Source organism: Pelobates fuscus, chromosome 4, assembly GCF_036172605.1.
Source record: "Pelobates fuscus isolate aPelFus1 chromosome 4, aPelFus1.pri, whole genome shotgun sequence".
Lineage (NCBI taxonomy): Eukaryota > Metazoa > Chordata > Amphibia > Anura > Pelobatidae > Pelobates > Pelobates fuscus.
This window is the reverse complement of record NC_086320.1, coordinates 205105173-205123980: the sequence shown is the minus strand read 5'-3', so window position 1 is coordinate 205123980 and position 18808 is coordinate 205105173. Positions and strand designations below refer to the sequence as shown.

The following is an 18808-nucleotide window of genomic DNA, read 5'->3' as shown; positions in this document are numbered from 1 at the left end:
GGGGGGCTGGCAGAGCTGTAACTTACCTCTCCTGCAGCTCCTGTCAGCTCTCTCCTCCTCCGCGCCGTCCGTTCAGCACCTCGGTCAGCTCCCAGTGTAAATCTCGCGAGAGCCGCGGCTCTCGCGAGATTTACACTGGGAGCTGACAGAAGAGCTGAACGGACCGGCAGAGGAGGAGAGAGCTGACAGGAGCTGCAGGAGAGGTAAGTTACAGCTCTGCCAGCCCCCCTCTCCCCCCCACTGAACCACCAGGGAAGGAGAGCCCCCCTCCCTGCCATGTATCAAGCAGGGAGGGGGGACGAAAAATAAATAAAAATATAAATAAAATAAGAAATAATAATAAAAAATAATAATAATAAAAAAAATAATAATAAAAAAAAGGGGGTATAAGGACCACTGTGGGAGGGAGGGGGGGATAAGGACCACTATGGGAGGGAGGGGGGGAGAAAAGGAACACTATGGGAGGGAGGGGGGGGAATAAGGACCACTATGGAAGGGAGGGGGGGATAAGTACCACTATCGGAGGGAGGGGGGTGGGATAAGGACCACTATGGGAGGGAGGGGGGGAGAAAAGGAACACTATGGGAGGGAGGGGGGGATAAGGACCACTATGGGAGGGAGGGGGGGATAAGGACCACTATGGGAGGGAGGGAGGGGGGGGATAAGGACCACTATGGGAGGAAGGGGGATAAGGACCACTATGGGAGGGAGGGGGGTATAAGGACCACTATGGGAGGGAGGGGGGGATAAGGACCACTATGGGAGGGAGGGGGGGATAAGGACCACTAGGGGAGGGGAGGGGGAAGTAAGGACCACTAGGGGAGGGGAGGGGGAAGTAAGGACCACTAGGGGAGGGGAGGGTAAGGACCACTAGGGGAGGGGTGAGTCAGGACCACTGGGGGAGGGGGGTGAAGGAACACGGGGGTGGGGAGGTAAGGACCACTGAGGGAGGAGGAGGGGAGGTCAGGACATATGGGGGGGGGGGCAAATATCCTTGCACCGGCCCTGCACACACTGCATTCATACACACACTGCATTCATACACACACTGCACTCATACACACACACTGCACTCACACACACACACTGCACTCACACACACACACTGCACTCACACACTGCATTCATACACACACACACTGCATTCATACACACACACACTGCATTCATACACACACACACTGCACTCATACACACGCTGCACTCATACACACGCTGCACTCATACACACACGCTGCACTCATACACACACGCTGCACTCATACACACACGCTGCACTCATACACACACGCTGCACTCATACACACACGCTGCACTCATACACACACAGGCTGCACTCATACGCACACACTGCATTCATTATACACACACTGTAAATAAATATTCAATTAATATCTTTTTTTTAGGATCTAATTTTATTTAGAAATTTACCAGTAGCTGCTGCATTTCCCACCCTAGTCTTATACTCGAGTCAATAAGTTTTCCCAGTTTTTGGGGGAAAAATTGGGGGCCTCGGCTTATATTCGGGTCGGCTTATACTCGAGTATATACGGTAACCATCTCCTCCTCCCTCTCATCTTCCTCTGCCATTCTTATCCAAGTCCCCTTTAATGCCGATTTGGTGTATACCTAAAGATGAGATTTATTCTCACCCTTATTTTTCATGTACGTTGGATTGAATTGTAATTTACTGAATTTACCCTATGTTGCCTTATTATTGTTGTATGACTACCTGCAATTTGTTACACCTAATGGGTTCAAACAGCACATTTCTATTGTGTGGTCAAATTTACTTGACAATAGCACTTCACTGTACTCGTGGCCGTCTTTAATAATGGTTGCTTGGGCCCCCTGGATCTAGCCCCCCCCCCCACTCCCTGGCATGCAATTACACCCTCCACTGCAACTAAAGTAGAGAGGGGGTCCTGGTGCAAGACTGTCTTTGGGGTCCTGCTATTGCAAGGGTGGCCAAAAGGTAGATCTCCCATCTGTAATGCAACTCCAACAATGCGTTGACTGCTGGGGCTCTACCATTTTCCCATGCTTGTAAGGTTGTATTTAGCACTGATCAGTGTTTGTGTGTTTGAATGTAAGCTTGCTTTTGTATGGAGTATGTTTATGTGAATGTAGGGGTGTGTTTGTATAGGGTGTTGGCGTTTGAATTCAAGTATGCATTTATGTGTAGTGTTCATTTTTAAATGCAGGGGTGTGTTTATATTTATATTTAAAGGGACACTATAGTCACCCAGACCACTTCAGCTCAATGAAGTGGTCTGGGTGCCAGGTCCCTCAGGTTTTAACCCTTCAGATGCAAACATAGCAGTTTCAGAGAAACTGAAGCAGTTTCATTTAGGGTTAATCCAGCTTCTAGTGGCTGTCTTCCGGACAGCCACTAGAGGCGCATCTGCGACGCTGGAGACACATTTCGCCTCCATCTCGCAGAGCGTCCATAGGAAAGCATTGAGAAATGCTTTCCTATGGACACTTTGAATGCATGCGCATTCGGCTCCGCTGACGTCGGCGGGGGAGGAGAGGTAATCAGCGCTGAGGTAACCAAAAGATGGATAAAGGTAAGTGGCTGAAGGGTTTTTAACCCCTTTAGCGCTACGGGAAGGGGACCCTGAGGGTGGGGGCACCCGCAGGGCACTATTGTGTCAGTGAACCGCTTTGTTTTCCTGACACTATAGTGATCCTTTAATTTTTGTGTTTAACACAGAGGTGTGTTTGTATGTAGTGTTAACATTTCAATGCAAGAGTGTGTTTGTGTGTTGAAGTTTGAATTCAGTGGTGTATTTGTGTTTACTGTTGGCGTTTGAATGCTGAGATGTGTACACATACACTGACACACACACACACACAGATACACATGCAGATATACAGACACACACACTGACACAGATACACAACTTGACATTCATGCAGATAGACACAAAGATACACACACTGATTACATATAGATACACTGACATACGTACGCACAACTTAATGCACTTGCAAATAAACAAAAACACAGATACACGTACAGACACATCTACATTAAAGCGTGCCCTGGCTATACTGATCGCAATAAAATGAAGCATTACAAAGCAGCAAATAAGTTGTTTGTTTGTAATAAATATATATTACAAACACACTACTTATAAACAGACAGTAGTGAAGGTTCATTGCTTTCGGCGATACTAAACACCATGTGTTTGCAAAGTGCAGGCATCTCCAACTCCAGCCCCTGTGTCGTTCCCCCCCCCCCCCCCCCCCTCCCCCACCCGATTTTTCTCAACTACAACTCTCATGATTCTCTGGACATATTGCATTCAAAGTATTCTGGAAATGTTAGCCCTTCTGTATACAAAGCTTTTCAGAGAGTCTGCTGACTTTTATGAAGAATTGTTCAGCTCTGACCATATGGTTGAACTGCAGTCATGATCAATTGAGCAAATAAAGCAGAATATCATTAAGGGGTTAAATTTATGGTGATTTTGGATGACACGCATTCTTTTTCCTTACTAGGCTTCTAAAAGAGAACATGCGTCAATTATTTTGTGGAGTTCCACAAGCTGGAAGCAAATACAGAGCCTGTTTTTTCACAATCTTACGGTTACTCAGATGGCATTTTCTCCGGATGACAAATTCTTATTAGCAGTTTCCAGAGATAGAAACTGGTCCCTGTGGAAGAAGCAAGTGGGAATCCCAGCACAGTCAGGTAAATAGCAAGTATGTTTATTTGCTCTCTGCTAATTGGATATCTGCACAGGAAAAGAAGGAAAATGTGCAGATATGTGCGCACAAAATAAATACTTCAGCTATATAACTCCACTATTTCATTTTTGAAATCACATTTATTTTAAATATATAGGACCTGGATGTTTGAAAAATCACAGTATAAACACACACTTACTATCAGACAGTTAAGGGGACATTATTGTCACCAGAACAGCTACAGCTTAATGTAGTTGTTCTGGTGTCTATACCATGTCACTGCATCCTTTTTGTTGTAAACACTGCCTTCTCAGAGTAAAGGCAGTGTTTATATTACAGCCTGAGTAGCAGTCACTCAGGCGGTTTACATGGAGACACTGAACTTTCCCCATATAGATACATTGATTTAAGGAGGAGATGCTGATTGACCAGGGAAAGTATTGTGATTGGCTGAAATCATCACTTCTGATTATATCAACCAAGGAGGCAGATCAGGGGCGGAGTCAGTGCCAGCAGACCCAGGCAGAGCTGAAGTTAACGTGAGCTTTTTACTATATTTAAGTGAGTTTGTGTTCCTAACCCTATAGTATTCCTTTACGTAGGAATTCGTAGAACTACATTTCTAGGAAGAATGTGCACCACAGTGAATTGAACGATTTTAAACACTGCAGTTAACCTTTTTTTTTTTCCATGTGCAAACAGTATTAACTAGCTATTCCTGGTTAATTATACTAATTAAAGAGCAAGTAAACACTTGACTGAACTATGACAGATAGAAATTGAAAACATGGTAAATACACATACCTGAAATGTCCATTTAGATGCAGTGGTTCCCAAACCTAGACCACCACTAATCCATTTTGTCAGTATCTCAATTGTAATAGAATAGTAAAATATATAAATCCTGGACTGTTTCTGGACCACGAGGGACCACTTCTAGTCAGTGGTCTAAGGTAAATGAAAGAAATTGGAAATAAAAAAGATTATTGAAAATAATAGGTTAATATGACACTTCTCACCTATGAGCATCATCAATGTTCTTTGCTCTTTGGTGCTTTCAAGGGAATTTACTTTGCATTAGAGGCTAAAGATTACAGTTTTTTGTTATTGTTTTTTTGTTTAGTTTTTTACTTTGTGATATAGGCCTACTTGACATTATGAGAATAACATGAAATCACAGTTTAGGCCTAGTTTTCAGATAGATAATGTTTCTGAGGTTGCCAACATTACTGGCAGAAGTAAAGAGTTGTGAATGTTATCAGTTGGTTACCAAAGCTGGGTTGTAATATAATCTACATTCCATGGTCAAAATCTTTTTTTGCAAACTGAAAATGTATACTTGCCTGTTAGAGGGTTAGCTACTGGACAGTAACATTCAAGAAATAGAAAGAAAAAACAACTTTGTTTATGTTGCCGATTAAACACTTTTGTTGTCTTACTGTCCTCTATATGCTTGTACGTATGGGACTAATAATTAGGCTTATATTTTATTTTTGCTTCACCTCTGAATAGAGCTGCTCCACTCAAGTCCACTTTCTGAGAAACGTTTTCACTATACTTCCAGTTACATTTCTTTAACTTCCCAAGACATGCTAGATTCATGTGTTAATTATGTCCTAACCCTACATTCTAGCTCAGGTACTTATGTATGAACTTTAGCTTTTAGGACAATAATTTGTATGTCTTTCCATTGGCATTCCCAGACTTCAGTAAAATTGTCACAAGGAGATCTTTCATTTTCATTAAGAGAAAATGTATGTTGTAAGATAGCGAGAAATAGTGAGCCCTGCACAGTTGAGGCATTATGTAACAGAGTGCACTGCAGCTGATAATTTGTATCCTATTGTTAGATGTGATGCTGCATGATGGCTCTCATATATCATCACTGCCAGACTCTAGATCAAGCAGTAATGCACAACAGGGTATGTCGGAAATTATACAAACCAGACAACATGAGGACGACTTGGAAGCAGAAGACACTTTACCTGCAACAAAACAGAAAAGAGACATTTTATAAAATGAAATGAAACGTCTGCTAAGTAAAAGTGTTTCATTTAAAATAGCCAGAATTTTTTTTTTTTTTTTTTTTTGCTGCAGTACTTTTATTCATGTGGCACTGTAAGGCATAATTAGTTCTAGATGGCATGCACCATTTTTAGACATTCACTCTGGTGACCATCAGGGTGGCTGTGTTATGAACACAGCAATATTTCTGCTTTTCTCAAACCCAGTTAGCATTTTAAATTCTCTGTTTCAGCAGCAATGTTTTAAAGCCATACCGTGGGCTTAAATCTTATCAAGCTACTAATACGCTTTACCTTTTCTTTTTACTCTGTGTATATGTTGGCACTGAACAAATAAAAAATATTATAATTTTGAATATTTGGTTCTTTAAAAAGGTTAAAAAGAAAGACTTGATTCTCCCCTTCTTGTAAAGTCTTATCCCATAATTTAGAGGAACAGTCCAAGCACCATAATCACTACAGGCTGCTGTCAGGGTTATAGTAGCAGAAGTGTGCTGGCACCATCCGGTGGTAAGTAGTCCGACCATTTTAGAATGCTTTGCTAACTTATCTGGATCCCCCCCACTGGCACCAGCAGGAATAGCCAGATGTCTCTATAGAGTACAGCATGACACTCTTAGCCAATGGGCACAATCCTTCATGACCCTCCTTAACTTTGTAGAGCTGTTAAATGGATTCTGCAGATGAGCAGACTGAAGTCACAAGCAGCTGGCATGACCCAGTGCTAAAATGTGTTTAGAACTTACCATGGGAGAGTGCCAGGACACTCGTAGCACCATATCTACAGCAGTGGGCTGTAATGGCTATGGTGCTTAGAGTTTTCTTTTAATGGTTGCTACTTAAGTCACTTCTGATTTTTTAGTGGACGGTTTCCCATGGTAATCATCCAGGCCAAAGTAATATTGGTTATCACAGATGGCACTGTAGGTGTTCATTCAATACATTCAACATGATTCTCAACCAGCCCGAAGACACCACCACATATCTGTGATCAGGGCCGGATTAACATAGGGGCTGATGGAGCTGCAGCTCCAGGCCCAGGCCCATGGAATAGGCCCATTGGTTTAAAAAAAAAAAAAAAAAAAAAAAAAATTTATTTTTTTTTACACACTACTCTTAGGGTTGCCAGGTATTTCTCATGTATTTCTTAGGGTTGCCAGGCATTTCTAAGAAGTATTTCTCAGGTATTTGATGCTGTCTAGCCGGTGCCGGTATTGCAGTAATACCGGCAATACAAATGTCTGTCTGAGTATAAACATAGATTATTCTGCAATACCAGCGCCGGCCAGTAGGGGTCGCTGTTTGTATGGAGAGAGGCAGTGATAAGAAGTTACGGCATCTCCCTCCCTGCCTCTCTCCACTCACTGATCCGCGGGGGAGCAGCTCTGCACAGAGAGTCCAGACAGCAGCTCCGAGACATGGGGACGCTGAGACATTGGGACACTGGGGAACATGGGGACTCTGAGCATGGACGTCCGCAGGGATTTTTCTGTGGGGGGGGGGCATAATTGTAATGACATCCATGCTTGGCCCCTTTTTGACAGTGTCATGAAAAGGAAGGAGCATAGTCATTTTCACATGATGCAAGGATGAATAGCGTTTTCACAACTATGGTGTCAGGAATTTATGTTTGTATTCCTGACACTATAGTGTTCCTTTCATCAAATTACAGGAACATTCTGGTCACCATAACAACTTTATCTAAATGAAAATGCTGTGATGCAAGGAGGCCCCTGGGTGCTCTTTCTTTGAAGGGGTGAAACCGCTCTCAAATGGTTTACCCCCAAAGGCTTCCTTCAGCTCCAGATCTCCAGGTCGCTCAGTGGTATTCGACTTCTGAAACAGAGTGTCAGGAAGTGCAGATTGACGTTGGGCATGGGTGCCGCTGATTGGCTAGAGTGGTCAGCTGACACTCTAAGCCAATCGCTAGTTCCCAATTTATAAAAATGTTTTACGTTTTTATGAATGGGGAGCTACTGATTGGCTTAGAGTGCTAGCTGACCCATCTAGCCAATCAGCGGCACCCCTACCCAGCGGCCCTCTGTGTTTCCTGACATTCAGTAAATAAAAGTGAACACATTAACACTGATATTGTTTGTTTTTACCTGGGGAGATGAGAAGGTCCAAAGTGTCCCTGCCAGGCCCAGATACCAACGCCTTATGATGTGGTGTCCAGAATGAAGTGCTCCAATCTCATTTTCTTCTCCTTCATTTGACACAGTCTTCTTTGTCTTCTGAGGCTCCTTCACCTTTCTGCTTCTTTCTGCTTATTTTGCGCCCTTCTGCTCCTTTCTCTTTCTGATCCCTTTCTGCTCCTTGATGGATCTTCCTGCTCCTTGATGGCCCTTCCTGCTCCTTGCAGACCCTTCCTGCTCCTTGCAGACCCTTCCTGCTCCTTGCAGACCCTTCCTGCTCCTTGCAGACCCTTCCTACTCCTTTCTGCCTCTTCTTTCTCCTTGCTGCCCCTTCCTACTCCTAGCAGACCCTTACTACTCCTTGCTGACCCCTCCTGCCCCTTGCAGACCCTTTCTACTCCTTACTGACCCCTCCTGCTCCTTGCTGCCTCTTCCTACTCCATGCTGCCCCTTCCTACTCCATGCTGCCCCTTCCTACTCCATGCTGCCCCTTCCTGCTCCATGCTGCCCCTTCCTGCTCCTTGCAGACCCTTCCTGCTCCTTGCAGACCCTTCCTGCTCCCTCTTCCTACTCCTTGCTGCCTCTTCCTACTCCTTGCTGCCTCTTCCTACTCCTTGCTGCCCCTTCCTACTCCTTGCTGCCCCTTCCTACTCCTTGCTGCCCCTTCCTGCTCCTTGCTGCCTCTTCCTACTCCTTGCTGACCCCTCTTGCTCCTTGCAGACCCTTCCTACTCCTTGGTGACCCCTCCTGCTCCTTGCAGACCGTCCCTACCCCTTCCTGCTGCCCCTTCCTATTCCTTGCTGACCCCTCCTGCCTCTTGCAGACCCTTTCTACTCCTTGCTGACCCCTCCTGCTCCTTGCTGACCCCTCATGCTCCTTGCTGCTCCTTCTACTTTACCCTTCTGCTCCTTGAAAACCTTTCGACCCCTTCCTGCTTCTTGCTGCCCCTTTCTATTCCTTGCTGACCCCTCCTGCCCCTTGCAGAACCTTTCTGCTCCTTCTACTTTACCTTCCTCTATGCGGTCTCCCCCACCCCCCCATCCCTCACTTACCTGCTCTGTAGGCTGCCTCTGTGCTGCTCCCCTGTGGTTTCAGTCATGAGAGAGAGGCAGGGATAAGCTGTAGCTTCCTGTCTTTCTCCATTCACACTGGTATTGCACTGTATTCTCACACTAAAACGAAAAATAGCAGCACAAGCTGAAAAATCTGGGGGGGGGGGAGGAAGGGCCAAGTACCCCCCTTTACCCTCCCCATTCGGACGCCCATGACCCTGAGACACTAGGGACACAGTGGCCCCATGTCTCCCAGTGGCCCCTAGTCTGTGTCCCCATGTCTCCCAGCCACTGTCCCTAGTGGCTCAGTGGCCCCATGTCTCCCAGTGTCCCCATGTCTTTAAGTGTCCCCTAGTGTCCTAGTGACATCAGGACACTGGGAGACACGAGGACACAGACTCTAAGGGACACTGGGAGACATGGAGATACAAACACTAGGGGACACTGGGCGACATGGGGACACTGAGAGGCATGGAGACACAGGGAGACATGGGGACACTGGGCGACTTTGAGACATAGGAGACATGGCAGTGTCCCCATGTCTCCCAGCCAGTGTCCCTAGTATCTCAGTATCCCCATGTGTCCCTGGTGTCTCTCAGTGTATGTAGTGTGCCAGTGTCCCTAGTGTCTCAGTGTTCCCTAGACTCCCAAAGTCCCCTAGTCTCCCAATGTCTCTGTGTCCCCATTTCTCATAGTGTCTCAGTGTCCCCTAGTATAAAAGAAAAAATCTCAGGCACTCACTGTGATAGATTTAGGCAGGTTTATTGGACACCGCAACGTTTCGACCTGTACCCAGGTCTTTATCAAGTCTCTAATGTCCCCTATGTATCAGTGTCTCCTAATTTGTAATTAGGCCCATCATAATTATCAGCACCAGGCCCACTGGGCTCTTAATCCGGCCCTGTCTGTGATGGACATTTTGTGATGAGATAGGATTGCCTACATGAGTTGTATTTATACAAAAGTAAGATGGACAGTGAAAAACAATGTATAACGTGTAAGGGTGTTCACTATTCACAGAGGCTTGAGTTAATATCTCTTTGAGATTCATGTTAAGTAATTAGCTTTTATTACACCGACCTGGTCATTCATGCCCACATCCTAGCTCTCCAATATATGTTAAGGCTGTCTTTCTATATTTCACGCCATCACTATATCCACATTGACACTGATTGGTCATCAACGGTGAAATGCTGCTCAATGCACTGTCAGCCCTCATTGACAACATAAAGACAGGATGAAATGAAATGCATTATTTTTTTCCGTTTATTGTCCTTTCAAACTCCTGAAGTAGAAAGCTGATGTTCCATTGTTTTCTGTTTTTCCCAATGCAGCACCAGATTTTATATTGTATGCGCATACAGACAAGACAACAGGACATAACAGAATTATTTGGTCTTGTGACTGGACTCCAGACAGCAGATATTTCGTCACAGGAAGCAGAGACAAAAAGGTATATTATAAACTGACTTGAATGTGTGCTGCTGTGTAGGAAACCAAGTAGATTACATTTTATGTAGTGTTAACCACTCATTACCTGGAAGTGAACTTTGTTTATTCAAAATGTGTATAAAGTTCAGAAAGTTTGCAGATGACAAGAGCTAGTGGTGAAATAGCTCAGTGGGCTAATGCATCAGCAGAATCTGTTCTAACCCTTGGGTCGCAGGTTCAAATCCTTCCGAGGTAGTTAAAATGAGTACCATTAAATTGGGTGATAGTAACAACCCCTGGATGTTGGGCTAAGCTAACATCACCAGGACGTACTTGGAAACCAGAGTAATCTGAATGTACCTTTTCTAGTTAAATACTTTGTTATTATTATTAACTTTAAACCTTGTGTTTAACCCCTTCCCGCCGTTACGACGTACCATGCCGTCACGCATTAAATGGGCTTTAAAGCCGTTGCGACGGCATGGTACGCCGTAACGGCTTGCAGCCCCAGGAGGTATGATTTACTTACCTCCGCCGCGATCCTCTTCTGGGGGACTGCCTGGCAGCCCAGGCAGCCCCCTTCCGGCAAATGAGGCCCCCGGGGGCCATGTGATCGCTCTCAAATCGCCCCCTATAGCTGGCTATGGATCTGCCAGCAGGGGGACTGTTTGAAATATCAGACAGTCCCCCTGCTGGTAGGAGGTGTAAAAAAAATAAATTAGACCGGTGTAAAAATAAAATAAATATAATTTTATATATATATATAATATGTATATATATTATATATACATATTATATATATATGTAACGTCATACAAAGTGTATTTTAATATTAATATAAGTATATATATATTAGTATTAAAATACACTTAGAATGACGTTACATATATATAATATGTATATATATTATATATATAATAGATGTACATATATATATTATATATAAATACGTATAATTAAAATAATAAATAAATAAAATAATAAAATAAATAAATAAAATATTGAAACAAAATTTAATATAAATTATATATGCATATGTAATTTCATTCTAACTGTATTTTGTTATTAATATATATATATCGGTAACAAAATACACTTAGAATGACATTCTATATATATCTATATATAAAATACAAATAACCGCAAATATATATATATATATAGATAAATACATATAATTACATAAAAAATTACATTAGTATACACGTAGAATTTAAATACCTTTAAATGCATATATATTAAAATTCTACGTGTATATTTAAATAATCTTTTAACGTAATTATGTGATTTGATTAATTAAAATTTGATTGACATGCCTGACAACACAGGGAGAAAGTGCAGAGAATTTAATTCGCAAGCACTATATTTGACCCTGTAACTCTCCAAGACAACATAAAACCTGTACATAGGGGGTACTGTTTTACTCAGGAGACTTCGCTGAACTCAAATATTAGTGTTTCAAACTGGTAAATTGTATTACAACGATGATATTTTAAGTAAAAGTGACTTTTTTCGCATTTTTTACAAGCGAACTGCACTTTTATGGTCTATATTATTGTTGTAATATGTTTTACTGTTTTAAAACACTAATATTTGTGTTTAGTGAAGTCTCCCGAGAATAACAGTACCCCCCATGTACAGGTTTCATGGTGTTTTGGAAAGTTAGAGAGTCACATATAAGGCTTGCATTTCATTTTTTTCACATTGAAATTTGCCAGATTGGTTATGTTGCTTTTGAGAGCGTATGGTAGCCCAGGAATGAGAATTACCCCCATGATGGCATACCATTTGCAAAAGTAGACAACCCGAGGTATTGCAAGTGGGGTATGTCCAGTCTTTCTTAGTAGCCACTTAGTCACAAACACTGGCCAAATATTCGTTTTTTGCTTTTTTCACACAAAAACAAATATGAACGCTAACTTTGGCCAGTGTTTGTGACTAAGTGGCTACTAAAAAAGACTAAACATACCCCACTTTCAATACCTTGGCTTGTCTACTTTTTCAAATGCTATGCCATTATGGAGGTAATTCTCATTCCTGGCTACCACACTGTCTCAAAGGTAACATTACTAATCTGGAAAATTTCAATTTAAAAATGGAATGTTCTATATTTGACCCTGTAACTTTCCAAAACAACATAAAACCTGTTAATGGGGGATACTGTTGTACTTGTGAGACATCGCTGATTACAAATATGTGCATTTATTTGCAGTAAAACCTAACAGTATTATGACATTCACAGTTAAAATGTCAGACGGAAATGCAAATTTAAAAAAAAATCTTATTTTCTCACATTTTTTTCAATTTTGTTCATAATAAATTATGTTCCATATATGAATAGTGAATGATAGATTAAAGCCCTGTTTCTCCTGAACAAAATGATATATAATAAGTGTGGGTGCATATAATTTGAAAGAGGGGAACTACGGTTAACCAGACATATAGCGCAAATTCCAGTTTTTGTTTACGTTTTGTTTTGATCAGAACGTGCACTATTGACTCCGTCCTGAAGGGGTTAATATAGCTTGTACAGGTAGCCAACAGATAACTTTCTAGTTGTCAAACTGCAACTCTCATTTATGGTCAAGCCAATATCAGTCTTTCAAGATACTGGCTGAATTATTGGCCAGTCAGTTAAACAAGAATTAGAAAGGTAATTTTCAGATAACCATGTTGCACAGTTTAGGTTTACAGAGTAAGTAACTTTATTGATTGACTCTGTTCTTAAAAATCTCTTAGGTCATTGTTTGGGGTGATTGTCAGTCATCTTGTACTGATGAAGAGAATGCATCTGCGAGTATAAAACCTTGTTCAAGCCTTCTAGATGCAGGAGATTCTGTCACAGCTGTCAGTGTCAGTCGAGTTCTTGCCCACGATGGAAGGTAGGTGTGCATTTTTTTCACAGGCTTCGCATTTACTTGACCTGTGTTAAACAATATAGGTTGCTCTCATTCTCAGTTATTTAATGGCAAAGACAAATATCAACTTTCTGATGAATCGAGAAACAAAAGTGGAGAAAGTGGAAGTTACATTTAAAAAGTTTTTTTATACAATAATCAGGGTTAGATTTACCCACCTTGCTGGTTTCCTGAATGCACCCTCTGATATAGACATGTTTAAGGCCGCAGGCCTGTATTTATGGGAGGAGTTAAGCGTTCCTATAAAACGCCACTCCTCTCTCCTTACCTTTGCCGTGTCGTACGCTGTTCACCCCACCCACCGCACCCTCACATATTCACACATTACCTGCGGGAGGCCCTCTTTTTTACAGGCCTACCCCCTACGTCGGTTCTGGCACACCTCACCGACTTTTAACCAAATCTTGTAATATATCAGTCTATAATTAACCGACCACAAATATAATATTCTGTATGTTTTTCTAAATGCAGCACCAGATTTTATATTGCATGCGCATACAGACACGACATAAGGACCTAGCAGAATTGTTTGGTCTTGTGACTGGACTCCAGACAGCTATTTCATTACAGGAAAAATTCACAGTAACCTGCACTCCAGGGTAGCTAAGCCTCCTTTGCCTGGTGCTGTTCCACAATAAGTATAGTACAGCTCAAATGATAGCACTCCAAGGACTTTTTCTTCTTTGTTGTAAATAAAATTTTACTTTTATTTAACTATTACAAAATTTAAAAAAAATGTACATTTCAGTTTACATAATAAAAAGTTTGTGTGTACATACATACATATGTGTGTGTGTGTGTGTGTGTGTATATGTATATATATATATATATATATATATATATATATATATATATATATATATATATATATATATATATATATATATATATATATATATATACACACACACATACATGCAGACATACACACAAAGTTTGGAGTATTGATTGGATGTACTTATACGACTAGTTTGGGTTGCTAGTTGGGTGGTTGGATGGTAAGGGCGGGAAGAGCGTGTGTGTATAGTGGCTGCTGCTGGTGTTTTGGTTTGTGTCTAAGAATTTTGATTATGGGATGGCGTGTCAGGGGATGGCTTCTTGTGGTGTTGCATTTGGGGTTGTAGTGGGAGAATAGGGACTTAGATTGGTTTTAGCTATATTGGGATTATAGGGGGGTAGTGGAGGGAATGGAGGCAGTAGTAGGAGAATAGGTGCTATTGTGTGGTGGATAGGCACTATAGTAGCAGATAGTGGGCATAGTGTGGTGAAATGGGCTGTAGTGGTATGACGAGTCTATAGTGGAGGGGATAGAGGCTGTAGTAGGAGAGTAGGTGCTATTGTGTGGTGGACAGTGTATATAGTTGGGTTACAGGGGCTAAATGTAATGAAAGGATTATTAAATGAAAACAATATTTTGTGATGACATTTGTCCTTTAACGCATTTATGTGTTAACTTTGCATACCATCTGTTTTGTTTTTAATTTATTGTCTTTGTATTATTTAGTCCAGTTCTATAACACAGCATGAAACAGAAGATCTGATTGGGATGAATATTCAGCTCACTCAATACGATATTTCCTTTCACATTAAAGTTTGAGCCTCAAAATATTTTTTCCTATCTTTTTACAAGTTTTCTTCAAGCTGAACAGCTGAAGATACAGACAGTTGAGGCATTTTTCTTTCTGCGCTTGTTACAGTGCCAGCATTTCAGAAAACCCACTGACACTTTTTTTTTTCATCTGTTATATAAATTAATTTAACTTATTTACTTTTGTCTTTCCTAGTTATATTTTGGCTATTGGATTAGAATGTGGGAAGATTATTTTGTACAAATGGAAGTACAACCAAGCCTTAAATGATTGGACTAAATGCTTTGAGATGGATCACAGGTTAGTATATATAATCACAAACACACTATATTTTGAATGTTTTCTATTTTGATGTAATCAAAGCTATAATGACTGAATTGTGAAATTTCTATTCTGTATCTTTGCCTATCTGTATAAAGACCTATTGACCCTATTGGCCTGATGGCAAAACAGAAAATCCTGATTTGAATGAAATGTTACTGATTTGAATGAGCGTTGTTAGTAAAGGACCATGCTGAGCGCCATAACCACTTGTGTGCTCTGTAGTGATCATGGTACCCTGGTTGCCCGCCATTGTAAGTTGTTAAACTGTGTTTGAACCGTTTGACTTGCTATGTGAGGAGTGCCGCTAGACAGCCAGAAACTCTTTCTGAGCTAAACAGAGTGGTGCTAGGCTTAGCTCATCGGCTCAGAGTTATCAACTTTCATTCTCAGCCAATGTGCAATCTCTGCACTTTAGGACTTTGCTCAGGAGATCTAATGGTGGTCCTGCTTAGGTCATTACAGATCTCCAGCAGAAGTAGTGCAGTTGGGGAGGAGCACTCGGCAAACCTCAGGTAAGAAGTGAAGCTGCTCAAATGCTACTTTCAATTGTGTGTGTGTGTGTGTGTGTGTGGGGTGCGGGGGGGGGGGGATCCTGGGGCCATAACTATTACATAATGATGTAGTGGTTATGGTGCTTGGAGTGTTCCTTATATCTTTGTCAATCAAGTGTATTGTAGCATGTCATAAGATAAATATCTTTATATTTTGTCTCTGGATTGAATGGCCTAAGTACGGTGTTTGAGTGGTTTTTTTGTTGTTGTTGTTTTTTGTTTTTTTGTGTGCGGATTTTACATTAATAACCTATTGTTTAAATGGTTTTCTCAGTTTTATTATAGTTTTAAAATGTTGTTTGCATTATGAAGAAAATCCCAAAACAAGCTGCATCAGCACATCTTCGAAACCATTAGTGTGTAATTGAGATGTGTAGCCTAATGTGTTTAGAGTTCAAATTGATAAAGAGTATGCTGTTTAAATTATTGACAAGAGAGGGGATAAAATGTCATTAGTGTTGTTAATAACCTTGGCAATTCCGGCATATTTAATACCTGCAGGTTGTGACAAGTCAATTTCTCTCACTTGGCAGTACTGAGATAAAGTACGCTAATTAGGTGAATGATGGCATTTGAGCCTTGCAGCCCAACTGAGTTTGACATTTTAATGTCACATGGATTCTTTAGCTCTTTTTCTCTCACTCTCTCTCTACTACTATACTTATTCAAACACACCTACTGTTAAGCCGTCTACGACAAGTTGTTTTTATGAATAAGACTGTGTATGTGGCGTGTATCAGTGCTTGAGTGTGGAGTTAGATATTCACTCCACAGCTAAAGTGTTTAGGTAGCTTTAGTCACATGATTTATCATATGATTAGGGGTGTGTGTGTATATATATGGATATAGATTATACACCATATAGATTAACCTTATGCACACCTAACAATTTGTACACTTTCATCAAACTGGTGGTTTCTTTTATGGTGATCGTCTCATAAATGTGCAAATCTTTTTAAGCGCCTAAACTCGCAAATTAATTCCTATAATGGTCCAGACTGCAACTGTGTATATCAGAGTTAACAAAATAATACTGCAAAAGGATAGTCCTAATGTCAGTGACCTTAGCCTAAAATTGTACTAAACAAAAAAACAACCAACATAAATCAAAAAAGTAAAACTCAAACAAAAATGTATTTGCTGACAATATGAGAACTAAGTACACAATGTAAAAAATATATATGTTGTTCCTGGAATTCCTCCTGCCCTTTTCAAGGTCTCTTGAAATTCTAAGGATCTAAATATTCTTTTGCAGTAGTATATGGTTTGCATTTCTGTTTGTATTTCGGGAAATGCTGTTTGGAGGTTTCAGAATGCCTTATCTCAGGGTTAAGATTGTCTCTAAAATGTCTGGGTGGTATTTATTTTCACATAATATGCACTCCACTTTCTATGTTTATTATCATACAGTTTTATATCCTATATTTATGTGTGTAAGAATATATTTTCATCAAAATCTCACATGTGCCACATTATATTTTTTCTAATACATCTTAAAATTATAAAACATGCTCTGTAAAATCTATATTTCTATTATTTTTTTTATTTTTTTTTACCAGTTATAGTCACACATTGGCTGTGAAACAACTTAGCTGGAGAAGTTGCACTGGTCGGGCTGGACATGAGGAGGACCAAGGAGAATGGCTGCAACTAGCGAGCTGTGGAGCCGACCATTGCCTTAAAATATTTGATGTTAACCGGAACGCTTTATGATGGCCAACATATACACAACTAAAGGGACACCCACAATCTAAATTAAATACAGTTTGTAAACAATGTAAAAAAAATGTCTTTCTTGAAGGAAAACTATTGTCATTATTTGCAAATGCTGGTATTGTAATGTTTGAACACAATATTATCATCACATAAAGTAATATAGAGACATGAAAAGCAAAGAAAGTGTCATTTTTAAATATCTTGTCTCCATAACATTACATAAAATTGCAAACTCAAATAGCAGTTTTTTAGAACCCGCTTATAGTATGATTTTCTATACCTCGGCATACAGGTCCACCTTATTTTTTACACATTTGTGTTCATGTAATAGTGTTGTTTCTTATATGAAAATAAAGAAACCATGGTCTTTTCTTGGCTTCAAAGAAGCTAGTTTCATTATGGCCACACCTGACATCCTCATTGGTATCTTGCAAGATACAATTGTGCTATTTTATATATTATATATCAGTATGTATATTACTTCTCTTTGTTAGAAAATAAATAAAACTGTTCTCATACCAATTACCCTTCTCTAACTCTTTATTACATTTTAATGGCATTGGTTTTTTTTGTGTCAAGTTTATTATTTGACAGTGTACTGTTTGAGAAATGCTAAGCGCTATTTTGAGATGCAGATATTAGACTATGTTCTATTGAAAAGGGGGGGGGTGAAGCTTTACATATGACTTGATATTGAAATTGATTACATGTAGTTAACAAATTTCCCTTTGCTTTAGAATAAAAATATACGTAAACACTGTAAATTGAGTTGATGGACAGATTGTCATTGCATAATTAGTGTCAGGTCCCCTGCCCCACGCCGCTCGCGGCGTCCTTGTTTACCCCATCACCGCGAGCAGCGTCTTCCGGTTCCTGTCCGTGGCTTGCGGCTGTTCCCACCACCGCTCCCCAGACTGATGGTGTTTCTGGTGCTGCACGCTCCAAGGCAGCTTCCTTATATGTATGCCGAACACGGTCATGTGACTCGGCACACAGTGATGACCTCAGAGATCACAAGAGAGGGAAGAAACATCTCCCATCGGTTGTGATTAACACTAATTGAAGGTTAGCCAATAAGACACACCCTGTGTGTTTATAAGCTATCCTCCCCCTTGCCTCAGTGCCCTGTTGTGGTCTTTACTTAACACAATAGTGCGTTGTAGTTTGTCTGGATATCTCGGTTACCGATCTTTGTCTTGTCTTACGTTTACTCTTTCTTCTCTGCTCCCTGACCTCGGCTTGTCTCTTCGTATTCCGTCTCTCTGTTTCCTTCTGACCTTGGCTTGTACTTTTACTATCCTTTTGCCTGGCCAGTCTAAGGACCGGTATTGCAATTCAGTTTGTTGTGTCCTGTCTGTGAGTTAGGGTTCAC

General features: G+C 40.9%; 1 protein-coding gene across 2 annotated transcripts in view; it reads left to right on the top strand.

Moving 5' to 3' along the window:
* ELP2 (elongator acetyltransferase complex subunit 2) overlaps positions 1 to 17909 on the top strand; it is a 162159-nt gene extending 144250 nt beyond the window's left edge. The window contains exons 18-22 of one of the 2 annotated variants that reach the window (XM_063451860.1): positions 3508 to 3700; positions 10242 to 10360; positions 13078 to 13220; positions 15041 to 15145; positions 17280 to 17909. In XM_063451860.1, the coding sequence (XP_063307930.1) occupies positions 3508 to 3700; positions 10242 to 10360; positions 13078 to 13220; positions 15041 to 15145; positions 17280 to 17433 (714 nt within the window). In that variant the 3' untranslated portion in view covers positions 17434 to 17909. Of the gene's footprint in view, positions 1 to 3507; positions 3701 to 10241; positions 10361 to 13077; positions 13221 to 13727; positions 13877 to 15040; positions 15146 to 17279 lie in introns of those variants that run through there. The other variant, XM_063451861.1, reaches the window with a different exon arrangement.
* The last annotated feature ends 899 nt before the right edge of the window (positions 17910 to 18808 follow it).